This window comes from Neofelis nebulosa, chromosome 11 (assembly GCF_028018385.1).
Source record: "Neofelis nebulosa isolate mNeoNeb1 chromosome 11, mNeoNeb1.pri, whole genome shotgun sequence".
Classification (NCBI taxonomy): domain Eukaryota; kingdom Metazoa; phylum Chordata; class Mammalia; order Carnivora; family Felidae; genus Neofelis; species Neofelis nebulosa.
In genome coordinates this window covers 25,751,161-25,768,985 of record NC_080792.1, presented here as the reverse complement: position 1 = coordinate 25,768,985, position 17,825 = coordinate 25,751,161, and the positions used below count along the sequence as shown (strand labels likewise).

The 17,825-nt window shown below is 48.2% G+C and overlaps 1 protein-coding gene across 8 annotated transcripts in view; it reads right to left on the bottom strand.

The window, feature by feature from the left end:
- Window positions 1-5,293: 5,293 nt before the first annotated feature.
- DYM (dymeclin) overlaps window positions 5,294-17,825 on the bottom strand; it is a 357,662-nt gene continuing 345,130 nt past the window's right edge. For 5 of the 8 annotated variants that reach the window (XM_058692153.1, XM_058692154.1, XM_058692155.1 and 2 more), the window contains one exon: window positions 9,868-10,062. In XM_058692153.1, coding sequence (XP_058548136.1) covers window positions 9,883-10,062 — 180 coding nt within the window. In that variant the 3' untranslated portion in view covers window positions 9,868-9,882. Of the gene's footprint in view, window positions 5,697-9,867; window positions 10,063-17,825 lie in introns of those variants that run through there. The other 3 variants (XM_058692152.1, XM_058692156.1, XM_058692159.1) reach the window with 1 other exon arrangement.

Below are 17,825 nucleotides of genomic sequence, written 5' to 3'. Positions count from 1 at the left end.
AAGTATTTTTAATGTATATTTGACAGAGAGAGTGAGCAGGGGAGGGGTAGAGAGAGGACAGAGGATCCAAAGTGGGCTCTGTGCTGACAGCAGAGAGCCCATTGTGGGGCTTGAACTCACGAACCATGAGATCATGACTGTGCCGAAATTGACCCCTTAACTGACTGAACCATCCGGGTGTCCCTGTCCATAGGTTTTGATATACAATAATTTTATTACTCAGTTCAAAATATTTTAGGTGCACCTGGGTGGCTCAGTCAGTTAAGCTTCCAATTCTGGATTTTGGCTCAGGTCATGATCTCACGGTTTGTGAGACTGAGCCCTGAGTTGGGCTCTGTGCTGACAGCATGGAGCTTGCTTGGGATTCTCTCTCTCCCTCTCTCTCTGCTGAATTGTTACCTCTTTCTGATAATTGAATTGACTCTTTTTATTTCTAATAATGCTTTTTTTTTTTTTTTTTGCCTTAAAGTTTACTTCAATATTAATATATCTACGCCAGTTTCCTATGGCTACTGTTTGCTGGGTATATGTTTCTCCATTCTTTTCTTTCAAAATTTCACAATTTATGTTTTAAAAAGTGTCTCTTGTAAAACAGCATATGATTTTTATTGTTTAAATTTATTTTTAAAGTAAACTCCATGTCATACATGGGGTTTGAATTCAAGGTCCTGAGATCAAGAGTTGCATGCTTTACTAACCGAGCCAGCCAGGCAACCCTATGATTGTTATTTTTAAAGCTAGCCTGACAATCTTTGTCAACAATGGAGCATTGGCCCATTTACATTTAATGTAATAATGGATTTATCACATATATCTTGCAACTTGCTTTCTATGTGTTCCACTGTTTTTCTTCTTATCCCTTTTGTATCTCTTCAACCTGCCACTAAATTGGTTATTCCATCTTCTCCAATTAGTTTCAAAGTCACACACTCTTTTACTAATACTTTTTATGACATGCATTCTTGATTTATCAAAGTGTAATATTAAGTGGGATTTTTCTTAACCCTCTTCTTGGATGATGCAGGGGGCTTAGAACACTTAAACTGTATGTAAGCCCTCTCCATTTATATACCTTTGCTTTCATGCATTTTAATTTGAAATATATTTGGAACTCCACAACACCATTACTGTTTTACATCATCGGTACTTACGTTGACCTGTACTTTTCTCATTTTCAGTGCTCTTCAATCCTTCCTGAAACTGTCCCTATAATTGGTATCATTTTCTTTTCTGCCCTTAAAACACTCTTAATTTTCCTTTAGGATATGTGTGCTGATGAATTCTTCCAGTTGTTTGTCTAAAAGTGTCGTTTCTTCTTCTTCATTCTTGTAGGATATTTTGCCAACTAGAAGCGTCTAGGTTGGCAGTCATTCTCTCTTGGCACCTTAAAGGCATGATTTCACTGTCTTCTGCTGTTTCTGCTGAGAGGTAATCCCACCACTACCACTACTGGTGGCTTTAACATTTCTTTTTCTCTGGTTTTCGGCAGTTTTACTATGATGTGTCCAGGTGTGGATTGTCTGTTTTAGTTATTTATGCCCCAGGACTGAGATGATTTAGAAGCTGGGTCACAGTACCCTTGAAGGACGGTCTACTGATAGGAATGGAGGACTAGGTAATCTAAACCAACCCTCCAGCTAAGAACTTGGAAATCTGGCCACAAATTTAAAATTTTGCTTGAAGGTATGTGAGAGCCAACAGGATGGTGAGGTATTACCTGGTCAGTCATATGGGACTGTTTTTCCTCTGGGGTGGGGGTGGGGTGTCTTTGCTAATTCCAGAGGCTGTTGTCTGAGTAGCTGGCACTTTCAATACCCTTGTAGGGGCACCTGGATGGCTCAGTCAGTTAAGCATTCGACTCCTGATCATGGCTCAGGTCATAATCTCACGGTACATGGGTTCAGTCCCGCGTCGGGCTCTGCACTGATAGCGTGGAGTCTGCTTGGGATTCTTTCTTTCTCCCTCTCTCTCTGCTTGTGTTGGCCTCTGTGCTGACAGCTTGGAGCCTGGAGCCTGTTCTGGATTCTCTCCCTCTCTCTCTAACCCTCCCCTGCTTGAGCTGTCTCTCAAATACAAACAAACATTTAAAAAAATTTAAAAATACACACAAAAAAAATAGCCTTGTAAAGTCAGGAGAGTCATGACCTGACCAAGGGGAGGGGGTGGGGCAGGTCCTGATGAATCTCCCTTGCTTTGTCCCCATACAGGGGATATCCCCCCAATGGACACACCCTAGTGCAATTAAATTGTATGCTGTATTAAAGTTCTTAAAAGATAAAAAATGTATTATTTGCTATGAATTGGGTGCTATAATCCATTCCTCAGCTTTTCATATTCATATGAGGCTTGGAGCTTCATCAGAGACTAGAAACCCTGATCTCCTTAACTCCTGAAGGCAATGTAGGGCACTGGAATAGCCCTGAATTTAACATCAGAAAGCCCAAGGATCAGTCCCTAGTATCAGCTGGCAACTACTGAAATTGCAGGCAGGGTGCCTGGGAGGGAATTAAGAGACCCAAAGGGTTGACCTTACAAACCCAAGCCTATAAAGTGTGAGAAAGTAGCACAATTCTACTTTATGACTCTGGAAAGGAGCACAGAGTGACTCAGTTACACAGAGAGATTTAATGCCTAAGGCAAAACCCTGGCTCACCAGAACCTAAGGGCCAGTATGTTGCCTAAAGAGATTCAGAAATTCAGTGGAAGTATCCCCCACTCCACTGAACTTCTCTCTCTTTACCTCAGCAAGCTTCAGGAAGTTGCTGAGTGTTCGGACTGATGCTGGTCCTATGTTCTTTCCTCTCTCCACCTTCCTCCTCCCCAGCTCCTGTGATTTCCTTCCAGAGCAGTGTCCTTCCTGTGCTTCACCTCGGGGACCTTCTCAGTCTTTCCTTTCTTGGTCTTTGTCCTTGAGATCTTTCACACCCCTGCTCCTGTCTGCAGGTGAATGATGGCCGCCCTGTGGGGCCAACACTACAAGGCTGTTGTTCACAGATCTTCCAGCACCAGGCTGGATGGGTGACTATGGGAATCAGAGGCACCATTTTGAAGCTTTTTTGCACATGGCCTTCAGCTCTTGAGAGGGAAGGTGATATTGAGAGGGTCCCGTGCTTTCCAGAAGAAGCATCGTGGCAGAACTCTTGGTTTATGACACAGTGTAGTTAACAGTTCCGTATCTTGGGTAAAATCAGAGGCTAACTCTCATCCAAACACGCGACGGTCCTCTGCTGCCTCATTCTACACAGTTTTACTTAGTGGAAAACAGATTTCTGAGCAAATTAATGCAAGCGTTAACTCAAGGTTATCAGTTAAATTTATTGTCGTAGTAAATCTTTGACAAAAATCGGGAAGAGACTCCTGGTGGGTTTCCAGAGCTGAGGCAGGGCTGCACTGGTAGCTGGGAGCATGTGCTCATGTACGGCGTGAGGCCGTAGCCAGGGCTGGGTTTTGAGACCAGTGAGCACTCCCACTGTTTGGTTAATTAAGGGGCGGTGGGGGAGAGGAACCTGCTGAGAATGGGGCTTTGGAGGCACCTCGGTGAGCCAGGCGGCCCTCAGGAGGGGGCACTGCCGGATCCCCTCAATCAAGGGCTCCCTGACTGACTTTTGGGGGACGCTATTTCCTCCTGCCACAAGAACGGATGGTCCTGCAGTCTGGTGACAACCCCACGGCACTGCCCAGCCCTCGGCCTCCAAGGACAGGTCCACGGTCCCACCAGAGGTTCACTTGCTCCCCGGGACCCTTTTAAAATTCTGTGTTTTGGTTTAAAGGAAAAGGAGGCAAATCAACATGCTTTGGAAACAAATTCCAGCTGGGTCTCACTTCCCTGTGGGCGGGGGGGGGGTGGGAAATGTTGCTACCTAAAACGATAATTGTTCAGAATGTGAGGGTTGATCCTTCCACCTTCAAACCACCTCTCCCACTGGGCTGGACTGAGCAGGAGCTGTTAACGTGCCTCATCTGCTGGGCTGAGGCCCTGTCCGCGGGATGGTAAGTGAGATCCTCGAGGGTCTCCTGCCGTTTGTGGAGACAGTTAAGAGGCCTGAACGGAGCAAGGCCTGAGGAGACAACGGGCAAACTGCACCTGCCTCCTGGGTCTAGCCACGAGTGACGGCCCTTCGTCGGTCAGTCAGCCTCAGGGAGCTTCGGCTCCAGCATCGTCCTGACGACAAGGAAACGGCCTGGTGGGCCGCAAAGCCCCTGAAGGGAGGGAGCAGCCCAAGCTTCTCACGGGTGGAAGCCACACAGGTGTGCACTGATGTGCTGGTGTGTTTCTGACCTTTCCAGAGCTTCGTGTGACTGGAGATGGCTCCTCTCAGACCCTCTCACATCGTGACGGACCAAAATGACTCTGGTCTCCAGCCCGGGGAACAGAGGGACAGGAGAGGATCTCGTTCCTCATACGGACTAGGCAACAGCAGATTGAAACTGGGTGCTTGGTCTCATCTGGGACCGTGTGCTTTCTATGGAGAAAAGCAAATTCTTTTCGTGTCTCTGAGAATGGAAATGAGGCTCCTCATTCCAGAACTGAAATTTCCGCCTCACGGAACTGCCACGCTCTGTGAGAGGGTGGTCGTGGGCTCAGACCGGGCCTCACAAGGACCATCCCACTCCGCCCTCAGTGCCTGCGGCTAGAAGCTTCTTCCTCCAACTCAGGGTCCAAAAGGGTTTAAGCAAAGTCAGAAATGAAGAGAAAAACATGTTTTTCATCTCATGTAGAGTACTGTATTAATCAAATTGGTCTCCTTTTCTCCTATTAGTCTGGTTGAAGAAAAAAGATTGCTTTCAAAATGAAACTTTTCTTTTCCCAATGATTAATACGGAGTAGATTAACTTAATTTGTGCTAGACTCCAATTTAATTCAGCTACAGCTCAGAGGCCAAATCCACAGAAAAGCTAATCTGAACTTCATGAGAAGGAGCCATTTCTTTCTTTGAGAAAGATGCAGGGGATCTGATCTAAAGGCTTCTATCCAACTGCCCGGCCATAGTGTTTATTAAATCATGGGCCTTCTGAAAGGCAACCCCTCACACATGTGACTTCATGTCCTCATTAATTCCTGTCTTGTCATCTTTTCAGGTATTTCTTAATGTTGAAAGAAGCACGCACGCGTGCGCACCCACACACGCAAACACACACACCCAAAACAAAAATCTTGAACATGCGAAAAAAAAAAACAACAACCCGAAACAGAAAGCCCACAGTATATACTGGTGAAGTGTTATATGCCTAAGGCATCAGGTTCCTGGAAAAGCTCTAGATTTTTGGTTTAGAAATAAAATTGCGTGTGGAATAGCAGGTTTTTGCATTTATTATTGTCGGGTACCCCCCTCCCCATTTTTCTGCACTACAATCTAAGCTGAGTGATCTATTGCCAACTGGGCACCAATTCTCCAAATCCAAGTGTGAAAGGGAAACATGCTCGGGTGATCCTCTTTGACGGAAGATACACCGGGCAATCTGTCTACTTCCGTTCCCCAGAGAGAAAATAGTTAGAAGGGCTGCTTGGCTGGAGGGAGGCGAGGGTGGGACGTGGTGTCCTGCCCTCAGTCGGAGTCCATTGTGAAGAGCTGGATGTCCTGTGGGTTCCAATAGAGGCCTACCGCTGAGTTGTAGACCAGAGACCAGACGTAGGGGATAAAAAACTCCTCGGGCTGCTCCTCTTCCACATACTTGAATTTCAGTTCTGGAAATTTCTGCAACAAAAACGAGACGATTTTATAATGTTCCAGTTCCGTGCAAAAGCAGCGGCAGTGTCTCAGTGGTACTGTGCCTCCCTAACTGGTCACGGGCCCCGAGAGCTCTAGGGGCTTTACGGGCCAGTTTCCAGATGACTCCTGAGAAGACGCGAATTACCCACAGGAAAGACACGTCACCCTGTCAGTACCTGTCCGCTAACGTCAGTCTGCCGAGCGGAGCAGGGACCCGAACAGGGGGAGAGGCGGGAGGACAAAAGTCAGACTGGGCTGACAGAGGGCTCAAGGAGAGACCAGCTGCCGCACAGGCTGAGGGCTGGCTCTTCTTGAGAGACTTTGCTTTCAGGGCTGAGTCGCCTTGTCAGCTTTCAGTCAGCTTTCAGGGCTGAGCGCTCTCCCTCGTGACTCCTGAGCCCTGACCTGTGGGGGCAGGCACATGTCCACAGTGGCAGGCCGGGCCGGTTCCGGGGCGGCAGCTGCTCTGAACAGCTTGGCCTTGGCCTTCTCCTGGGGCCCATGGTGAGGGCTGCGGCCTCATGGAGGGAGGCTGGGGGATTCCTCACTGAGGCTCCGGAATCGCCCAGGTCTGACTCTGTGCACGTAGCCAGGGGACCCGGCTGGTAAGCAAGCACTCGGCCTGTATCGCCTCACCAGGATTTGGCCTTTAGGTTCTCTAATTCTACGCGTGCCAGGGCAGAGGGAGTGGTTCTCATTCCAGCAGCCTGAGGGGCTGCTGGTCTCGAGGCCCCCGGGTGTCCTGGAAGCCTCTGATGGGTCTGAGAAGGGGGCTTGGCGAGAAGGCCTCTGTGCAGGGGTGCCTCCGATCACCGTGTGGAGAATGGAGGGCACCTGGCAGAGGCGGAGATAGGCCTGGCCCAGGGCGGGGGCGGGGGGAGAGAGGCAAAGAGGCCTAAACTAAGATGGAGGAGGGGGGGCGGGCAGGATAACCACCCAGGCACCCACCCATCCACCTACCGAGTTGTAGGGATTTGAAAGCAGCATTTGCAATAACTGAGACTCAACACCTAAGTGCCGGATCCTCGGCCTTCCAGCAAGATGAGAGAAGGGCAGAGTAAGCAGGAAATGCTTCTGGCAAGGTCAGTTCTGAGTTAAGTCTTGAAAACGTGTATGGGAATTCCTGAAAGGGGGTCACCCTGGTCACGGATGTTACTTCAACACACCACACAGAGCCCAGTCCCATCTGTTACAGCTTTAATGAAAACCAACTCTACTCCACGGCTCCAAAGGCGTTATGTAAATACAGAATATACACAAATGGGATTTGTCAGCGGCCCGAACTCTAGCACCAGCATACCTACCCCTACAGCCTCCCTCACGCTCGACGTACCCCATACTTGAGAGGCCTTTGCAGAACTACTGTGGTTTAATGAGAACCCCAGCCTTTTCAGACCGGGAGTGTTGCGAATCAGTTCTTCGTTACCGTCAGTGGAGGCTGAAAGTCTCGGAGTGTGCCGACGGCAATGCTGGTGACTGTGACGCCGTAGGCGACAGTTCCTCCTCCCACCCTGGCTCCCCCGGGCAGTCTGGCTGACGAAGTCTGGTCAGCTAAGGGAAGTGGATGAATGCCAGCACTTCCTGAGGTGACTGGCATTCAGCGGGGCCCCCTGGTGTGCCATCCCCTTGCTGTCTGCTCCCGAAGTCCCCCTGAGCCTCTCCCACTCTGGGCCCGCATTCTCTGGGTGCACCAAAACCGCTCAGCAGCTGGGGGGCCTGGGCCCTTGGCACCCTTGCTGAAGTTCCTCACACGCTCTGTGCTGCTTCCGGCCTGGCCCAGGGTTCTCAGGTCGGAGGGAACAGAGTCCTCGGAGGTGGCAATAAGTCTCTGTCACGGAAGCAGGTGTCTTATAGGCTGCAACACAGTGCTGTTCTTTCTCGTGAAAAACCTGCATTTGTGCGACCGAGCGCATGCTGTGGTCGCCACGAGGCCTTGATGGAGCCGACCCAGACAACCCCACTAATGGAAGCCCAAGTGGGGCCTGGAGGCTAAGCCGGTTCTGAGTCACCCAGCCCGTGGGGCGGTATAGGTCTGACTGGGTGGGAAAGTCTGTGTGAAAACGGACACAGAGTTGAGGCCACCCTAGTGCTTTGTCCCGGAATTCAACTCTCCGAGGCTCCGCAGAACCCCTCAGCGGTAGTTCCGTGCTCTTTCACTGCATGGAACAGAACCCGGCACACTACTGGTCCTTCGAAAATTACCAAACCACAGTGATGTCCTAATCAAGAAAGAATGAGGGGTTGTGTTTGAAGAGGAAATTTACCCCCTAACAATAAGGATGAAAATCCTAGTTCTCAGAATGGCCTCAAACTTGAGAAAACCTCTCCCACTGACCCGGAGAGAAGCGAGGGGCCAGGGAGGGGCGGGTACAGGGTGGTGGTCTGGAAAGCTCAGAGCCCCCACATTCCCTCTTCCCGCTGGAAATAACAACATCCTACGTTTCTAAGTAGTAATGTCACCAATACGATGCACTTGTTGTTGTTAGAAACAGAAGTGACTAAAAGATGTGAAACCTTTTCTCCATCCGGGGACATACTGGGGTTTTTCCTATGAAGGCGTCAGGAAGGGATGTGAGGCCATTTGCGTGAGGCTGCTCTCTGCATCTCTGAGGGTAAAATGGGAAAGAAAACCAGAAAACCAAATGCTTTTCTAAGAACTCCTTCCAGCTTAATTAAAGACACTTAGGCAAGAGTCGCTGAGTGGCTGGCACTAGGTTCACCTGCCCTCATGATTTTGGGGGATTCTGATGACTCTTCAGTTAGAAACAGTGATGAGTCCAAGCCTGTCCTTCGATCATGCGGCGGCCCCGCGACTATCCTTCCCACCACCTGATCAAACAGAGCTGAAAATGCCTGGTTTTCACTGTGGCTCAAGTTTATGTCGAAACAACAACCCATCTCGTTCTGGAGTAGATGGGAGTACACAGAGTCTCAACAAGGGAGGATACCCAGAGTGGCAAGAACATCTAAAATATAGTACATAATAACATACGGAAGACAGTATATAAAATGGTGTCAAGTTTATCTGTCAATACCAGGCATGTATTTTATTACGAAGTTTTTCTTCAAGCTGACCGATGGTTATTTCTATAGAAGTTCTCCGTAAAAGCATCATCAGTTCTGAGGCTACGGCTAACATAACTGATCACCTATTGTAGGGCGGGCCCATTCTAACACTTCACGTTGAGCCACTCATTAAATCTTGGAAGTACCCAGAAAAAGCACCTGAAAGGCGCTGATTCTTTCATTCAGCAAATATGTACCGAGAGCCTACTGCGTCATGAGCACAGTACTAAAAGTCTAGCTGAGCAAGACGTGCATAATCCTGGCAACTCAGAGCTCAAAGTCCAGCCGCAGTAGCTGGGTGGCCTGGGACAAATCTCACATCCTCACCCAGACTCTTACAACATAAAAGTTTACCGTGAGATTTTGATTTCGACCATCTTGTCTCCTTCACAGGGCTGGGACAAATCTGATGAGCTGGTGGCGGTCTTGGGGACGGGCTAAATATCTAACGGTCCCGGGCTGTTCTGTGGGTTGACAATAGAGGGCTTTAAAGGCTAAGCCTCCCAAATGCTTAACACAAAGACAAGCACGAGGCTGTGGCCGAGCTGCTCTTGTGGCTTCAGAGCTTGTGGCTCAGCGGGTGGAGGTTCAGGCACAGCCCCTGCCTGTGCTGGCTCGTGAAGGCCACGGACCGGACGCCTAAGTCATCGTCGCCCGAGGGTGTGCTACTGGACACAGGAGAGGTGAAGAGCAAGCACAGACAGAACAGCATGAACGCACTTCTATTACCGGCAGACCCTGAACACCGTGGGCAGCACCCACGCTCGCCCCCGAACGGACACTACAGGCTCCTCTCTCCTCGAAGGGACACGTGGGCCGTGAGGTGCTATTTTGGGGGTTCTTTGCTCAGAACTTTTCCCCGGCACTTTTTTAAAAAGGTTCAGAACGGAGGATAAATCATAATAGCAGGAAAAAAAAAAAAAAAAAAAGAGCATGTTCCCTAAAACTGGCTACACACATTTGAAAGCACGAGGTAAAGAGCTACCTTTTTTTTTTTTTTTTTTTTTTTTTTTTGCAACGAGTTGTTTTTAAGGCCGTGTACTGGGAACATTTTAAAGGGGTGAAATAATAGACAGAAATTATAACAGAGTTTTGGAAACACTATTCAGTCAACCTGATTGAATGTGAATGCAGCCTCTGTATAACAAGCCGTGCGCAAGCTGCATTTAATTTGATCCCCTCTCAAATTTACCTGTCTCGCTACAGAGAGCCAACATGGTTGGAGATTTAAATAGACATTCTCAAAAATATGTGCTCCTCTAGTGTGTCTTAGAAGTCTTGAGAGCTAAGGAAAAGAAAGACAAAAGGTTTTTATTTAGCACTAATGACACCGGGGACACATTTTGTCAGGATTCAGTCCAAGAAATGTCATAGTCTGAATGTCAGATCAACAACCTAGAAAAAAATCATTCTTTACGTTCCTTTTCAAGCTTGTGGAGAACAATAATGCCATCCTGTGATGGCTGAGGGAAGTCCAACTTCCTCACTCGAGTGTCTTCATTCTGACTGGGCTTCTTGGGCCCTGCCAGGCCTTCCCAGCTCTGACGTCTGTCCACATGCTCTCTAACCGCATCTCCTCTTGGACTTCTCAGGCCCCCCCCCCCCCCCCCCCCCCCCCGCCAGGCTCTAGCCAGAGGCTGCCGGGTGGATGTGCCTGAGGACTGCTAAAACTCTGGGAAAGCACAGGAGGCATTCTGGGGACACGGGGGCTTTGACTTGATAGTTATGGCAAGAACCTTCTGGAACAGGCTAGCAGAGGGCAGGGTGCTGTTCACCTTGGGCCTAGGCTCTTGCCCCGTTCTTTCTGAGACAGTTGTCCTGTGATTCAGCTCAATAAGGAGAGAAAACCCATCTCTCAAAAAGCTTGGAGCTTGGTCTCAATCCAAAGCTACTTACAACAATCCGGTTGTTTTGATTTTTGGAGCCAGAGGTAATGCTAGACTCTCAAGTTTGGCTGGAATGTTTTTATCAGCTCCAGTGAATCAACCCACCACAGTGGGACATCCGGACGCCCAGCCCAGAGACAAAGCAAAGGTCTGATTTGGTGATTGAGACTTGCGTATAACAAGCAGACCGAAAGCTTTAAAGACCAAAAGCCTTTTTGCTGTCAGTCATGTGATTTGGTGAAAACCCACAGGAAGTTCAGTGAGCAGACACAGGGCTCAAATACAATAATTTTTATTACCACGAAAGTTCAATGGAGTTTTCCCCCTTCCCCCTACAGATTATATAGATAGCACCAGAAACTCTAGCAAGCACCTGGCACGGCTCCAGAAATTTAGTACAGCTTAAACTCAAATAGCTACACAGCACGTTAAAGAGAGTTCTTGGAAAGCCCACATTTAGCCTCTGAAGAGACGAGTGAAAGGTGGTGGTCAGTCGCAAGGCACCCATCACTGCTGGCGGGGGGGGGGGGTGGGGGTTAGGAGGGAGGAGGTGGGTTCCCGTTAGCGCCACACGTAAGTGTCTGCGGCGGGCAGGTTCTGTGCACGTGGAAAGCAAACTGGTTTCAAGATCCTGTTGCAAGACAGCAAGGTAAAAGCATTCACAGACAACGTTTTTGTCTGGGGGTGCGTTTGGGAAGGGTTATCCAGCTTCCCTCCCCTTCTTACCCTCATATGCTATGGCTGTGCAACATTGCCACCTTCAGCGACGGGGCCTTAAGTTAAATGCTGGTTAAGCACCAGCTGCACACAATGTGCTGTGCTTGAGGTTGTCGAGGAAGGAAAGAGAAATAATGGATGTTCCGCTAACAGAGGGTATAATTCGAGAGGGATAAGAACAGAGGGCAGCACGGAATATGGAAGGACAGTGCCCCAGGAGGGTTCCCTTCTTGGTCCGTCTGGCTAACACTGGGGTCGGAAGATGTTAGATGGGCTCAGAAAGCAAACTCCAGGAGAAATAAGGAACAGACACTTGAAGCATCTGTATTCAGCTAAATTACCATCTGCACAAGCCTGGACTGCAGTCTCTTATGTGGGTAGTAGAATGAGTTACAAACGTTATCAACCAGTATTGTTACTTAACTGACAAAAAGACGGGCCCTGGTCTATGAATGACAGCAACACTGAACGTGGAGTTCTAGCTTGTGTGAATTGCAAAATCGATGAAAAACTGAATTCAAAACATAGAAAATTATAAAGGGCTACTTCTTAAAAGTTAGAAATTATGAAATACAAAGCTGAAATTAAGAAGTCCATGATGAGGGTGGTTCAGAAGACAGTCACAATACATTGCATAGGTGGGAGCAGTCTGGCTGGCCAGGAGGGGAGACTCTCTGGGAAGTTAAGTTACGACCTAGGAAGAGGGCTATGGGTGAGTAGGCACCTGTCCTGGCAGCTTGGGCAGGGTGACCAGCCACCCCTCGCTCAGGACAATGTCTTGTCTTGTTACCTGTGCAAGTGACACAGCTTCTGTGACCAATGAGTGGTCAAAAAACTTTAGGAAACATAGATGGAGAGTAGAAAGTTGAACCCAACCTGGTGATGAGCTCCCCATAAACTTACCATCACGTCATCGGCCAGAATCTGAAACTCGCTTGAGTGCGAAGCCTGAGCAAATATCCCTGGTTAGACTCTTCTCTTACAGACCCAGGTTAAGGGGATCACAGAAAGAAAGGTATCTTTAGTTTTGAATTTCTCCCTCTCTGAGGGCTAGTGCAGTGGCACAAAGGAGAAGGATGGATGGACAGGCTCTCCTGTTGTTGCAAAAGTTGGACAAAGGCCCCGACAGATGGGTTCTAACCTGCAGGGACAGGGCTGGGGACAGGGAACCGGCACTGCACGTGGAGAGACCCTCATGAGCCAAGAGCACACCCCTGGGCCTGGCAAGCAGCGTGGGGCCAGCGCACGGGCCCTGAGGCCAGCCGCCATGGTGTTGGGAAGACGGGGGGTGGAGACAGGGAGGCTGGCCTTGAGGGCCGGGATGACGAGTCCATTCATTTGGTGAGAGAACAGGTTGGGGACTGATATTTGTAATTTAACGGTCATTAGCTTTGAGGCAGCGGTCTGGATTGCTAAATGTATAAACTAGTCAAGAAGACTGACCTGCATTATTGAGTCAGTGCACCTGTTTCTAAGGCAGATCAATTCCAGTTCAGGAGGCTGGGAGGAGGAGGACGTTTTGATTCCAGGGTGGGCGACAGAGGGCCAAAGGGGAGCACTTACTGGCACAACTCCTTTTGTTGGAAGCAGGCTTTTGGGCGAGTGGGTGGTGGCAGGAATTATCCCCCTGCAGGGGCTCCTCAGTTTGGATAGGGCCCGGCTAGCTGGCCAGGAGAGTGAGATCCCAGAAAATAAATGTACTACCATTAGATGCAATTTTAAGTAGAATACGAGCTCCAGGAGGGCAGAGATTCTTATTTGTCCACTGCTGTGTCCCCCAGTGCTGAGAATACTGCCAGGGCTCTAAGAGCTGTTTGCTGAATAAATGAAGGAAGGAATAAATGAACAGATGTGTACAAACTGCTGTTTGCGGAAAAACCCAGAGTTCTCGGTTGGGGAGCGGGGGCGGGGGAGAGTTTGGAAGATTGAGTATGGCACACTAGGTGAGTTAGTGGAATAAGTGTCTCAATTTATTGGGAGCCACGTGAGCCAGATTAAGCCCGTGTCACTTTGAGAAGCCAATGAGCTGACTCACTGGGGTCTGGGGGGCAATACTTCAAAGCTAACAGATTCATTTACTTCTCAGATTGCCACACTCCTTGCCTGCCACCATTCTGCCGCGTCCGATTCTTGCCGGTAGAAAAATCCAGCTCGTGGATAATGGATACTGTTGACATACACGATTAATGCCCTATTTTATATTTCAGAATCTATCTAATTATGGAAAATGGGGAACTCTTTGTATATCAGTTATAGTCATGGGCTAGACTGGTGCATAATATGTAAATGGAGACAAATTCTATTTTTAATCAGTCCTTTACTGTTTACTCTTGTCCAGATTATGGTATGGCCAGATGCCCTCAAATTAACACTTAAGCCCTAAGTGCTATATCAGTGATAACCTTTCTTTACACTGTTTTCTTTTTTTGAGATTAATATGTGAACTAGGGGAGTGAGAGATACAGATCTGGAGAAAGATTCTGAATCATGTTTAGACAAATTCTGGCAAAACAAGAATCCTCGTAGAGTCTGAAAGGTCCACGCTGGGAGTTACGTGTGGATGACATGTGGAATACATGGGACAAAGGCAGGCAGGAGGCTTCCCAGGCACACTTCAGCCCAGATTGGTGTGCCACTGGTGAGGGGGAGTGCGGGCGATCATGTCAGGTGAGAACACAGACTTTGCTACAATATGTCAAAGAGCTATCTGGAAAGACAATTCCACTTGAGACACCTTGGAAGAGTTATCTCTAATTTCTTAAGAGTTAATTTCTTTGAACATTCTTAGGATTGAAGTTATAAGCAAATGTGCTAGTTTTCCAAGGCTGTAAGGGACATCACCCATTCTTAGAAAAGTCATGCCTTTGGGGTGCTTGGGTGGCTCAGTCGGTTAAGCGTCTGACTTTGGCTCAAGTCATGATCTCCTGGTTCGTGAGTTTGAGTCACGCATCGGGCTGTCTGCTCTTAGCACAGAGCCCGTTTTGGATCCTCTGTTCCACTCTCTCACTGCCCCTCCCCTGCTCACATTCTCCCTCATGCTCTCTCTCTCTCAAAAATAAATAAAACATTTAAAAAAGTCACGCCTTCATTATTCTTTAGCAAGAAGTTAAAACTAGCCTCTGATAATCTACATTCCCATGCACCCATTATAGGTAGGAGGATTTTCCCCCTCTGCTTATGGAAAGAACAATCTATTCCAAGTGTTATGTGAGAAGCCTGTGGTTGCTAAACCAATGATGTTTTCCTCAATCCGGTCGGAGAAAACCCTACTTAAAAGCCATGGTTCTAATGGCAAGCATTTTAGAACCTAAAATTCAGTTTCAGTCCTTCTTATGGCCGTACTGCCCAGTGACCCAAGCGTGATCCTTGGGTGGGTGAGCCACACCTGTGACTTCCTGTCAATGGTCTTGGCCCCACGGTTATTCCAACATGTGCTGTGAGTGAATGAAAAACACAAAATGAGATTTGTTTACTTCTGCACAGTCATTAGGACTAACAAAGGGTATCAGGAAATCTAGAGAAAGGAAACAGAAGCAGAGAGCTGTAAATGATTCCTAATACTACTATGTGCCAAAAAGCAGAATTTGGTATGAAGTTGAGTCTCAGATTTCATTCAAGGACCATTATGTCTGTGAAGTTCCAAAATCAGGTAAATGTGAGGTAAAGCTATCTAGAAGATGGGGGGGGGTCCCCTAGCTTAAAAAGAAAACAGGTCTAGGTCAGTTAGAAAAATCCATATTACATTCCTGAGCCTTAATGCTAAGAACTCATGGAATCGTGGAATGTCACCACCAGAAGGGACTGAACACCCCCCTCCCACATACTCTTACCCTTTTATAATATTTTTAAATGTTTATTTACTTTTGAGAGAGAGAGAGAGAGAGAGAGAGAGAGAGAGACAGAGTGTGAGCAGGAGCAGGGGAGGGGCAGAGAGAGAGGGAGAGACACAGAACTCAAGTAGGCTCCAGGCTCCACGCTGTCAGCACAGAGCCCGATGAGGGCTCGAACTCACGAACCGTGAGATCATGACTGGAACCGAAGTCGGATGCTTAACCAAGGAGCGACCCAGGCACCCTTCTCCTACCCTTTTAAAAAGAAGGTACAAATAAAACAACAGAAATCCTTAATAGTCATAAGGTACACCACGTCAACTGGAATTCACATTAAGTGGCTACTGGATTGATCTAATAAACCTAATATACTAATAACATTACTTCAGCCCCAAATGCCTTCAAACTCAGGCTTCTCTTTGGGAAAGGAGCTGATACTTCCCCAAAATTAAAAAAAAAAAAAAAGCTACTGATAAATTAGTTGTGTTTTTATCTCCTTGAAGTCAGTAAACATACTATTAAGTGAGCCAAAAACCTGATTTGGTGTTATGTATCACACTGTAAGATATCACCTTAGTGTGTCCTTCCCATTTGTCAAATGGCTATCAGTTGTGACTGTTCAATTGGTTGAACACCTCAAGACAGGAGATAAGCAATGAATGCTTCAGAAAGAACTAATCAAGGGGCGCCTGGGTGGCTCCGTCTGTTAAGCGTCTGACTTTGGCTCAGGTCATGGTTTCAAGGTCCATGAGTTCGAGCCCCGCATCGGGCTCTGTGCCGACAGCTCGGAGCCTGGAGCCTGCTTCGGATTCTGTCTCCCTCTCTCTCTGCCCCTCCCCCGCTCATGCTCTCTGTCTCTCTCTCTCTCTCTCAAAAATCAACAAACATTAAAAAAAAAAATCTTACTAAAAAAAAAGAACTAATCAAAGCCGTTCATTAACTTTTCTCTAGGGAAACCTGAACGGGAAGAAGCGAAGACAGAGCGAAGTGGGAAGTCGGGCAGGTCGGGGAGGAAGGGGGAATAAGAAGAACCCTAGCTAGAGCTGTGATTGAGAACTGGGACCAAGAAGAGAAAAATAAAGGCGGAACCTACCCTACCCTATACTCAACTGTACAGCTGAGAGAACTGAATGGTGGAACAGCTCTCCTTCCAATCTGGACCATCACAGATGCATATAATTTAGAATTTATACCTGTTACGTTATCATCACAGGAGAACTAACCCAAAGGCCTGTACAAAATATCCAGGGAATATAGGATACATCTTATTTTATAGTTCAAAAACGTGGTTAAGGGTCAAGCTTTCAAGAGTTTGAATTTTGAAAATTTCAGGTGTAAAGATTTCAAACGATACACCAGCACGTGAAAGAACCAAAGCCCGTATTTCCGTCACGTGCTGCGTTGTACGAAGGACGCCGTGGCTCCGGGAGCCACCACACTTCTTCCTCCCCTCGTCCTCACTGCATCCTCATCAACTAAGCAGCCTCTTCCGTGGGAAACCCTGTGAGGCATGGTGAGTATAAAGCAGAGTTCCTGTTCTGGAGGGCCCGGTAACCTAGTAAGGGGACGAAGTATAAACGCGCAAACCGAGCACTGAAACAGCACTTCATTGCTAAATACCAAGAAGAATGATACGGAAAGTGAGCTACTGAAGAGTTTCCAGCAGGGAGAGGTCAGTTAAGCCTGTCACGTGTGGGACAGTCTTCATGGAGGCGGTGAGACCCCGGCTGCAAGAACACGTGGAGAAGAGGCGAGGAGGCCGCCGGAGGCAGGGACGAGCAGGGCAGGAATGAAGAGTGGGTTCAGGGGCTGGGGGGGGGGGGCAAAGAAGCATGGGGGTAGGTGGTGGGGGGCGGGGCGCTAACGGTGGACAGGGTCGGAGTCTGAATTGTATGTTATTTTTCCTGGATTCTTCAGGCACTGGGGAGGGCTGGTGACGGAGGTAAGAGACACAGTGAAGTTCATTAAGATGACTAGTAGGGGCGGCAGTGATGATGGTGGTGTGTACGTGTGTGTAACATTCTCCCAACGAACTACAGGGACCCAGCCCGTGTCCCCCGCCAAAAGTCCCGGTCGGGAAATGAGAGCCACAGAGCAGCAGCACCAGTCCCACCTGGGTAGGCACTTGTTCAAATGCAAATTCTTGGGCGCCAAATATCACTTGATTCGGGGAGGCTGAAGGGAAAGAGTGACCGGAGCTACGAGAATTTCAGTTTGGGAGGAGGAGCAGTATGTGGGAGTACAGGGTCTCAGGACCTGGGGGGACTGAGACCACAGACTGCTAAGGCGCCCCTGAGTGCTGGAGTTGGAAAGATATAGACACAGTCCACACAGCTCCTTCATTCAGAACACGGGGAAACTGAGGCCTTACAACAACAGTGATCCTCAGGGCTAAAATGTGGCAGAGATCTAACAAGAAATCAGTATTTGGGGGCACTGGCTAGGCTGGGCCCCAGACACAGAGGCTTGGAACCAATGGCATGGAGCCTGAGAACAAAGGTAAGGCGACTGGCAATAAAAAATATGGGAGAGGCTGGTGGAAAATGGTGCTTCAAGACAATCCAGTGGGTCTAAATTTCGCTAGGAGCTGCCTAGCTTCACTAGCATGCAATCAT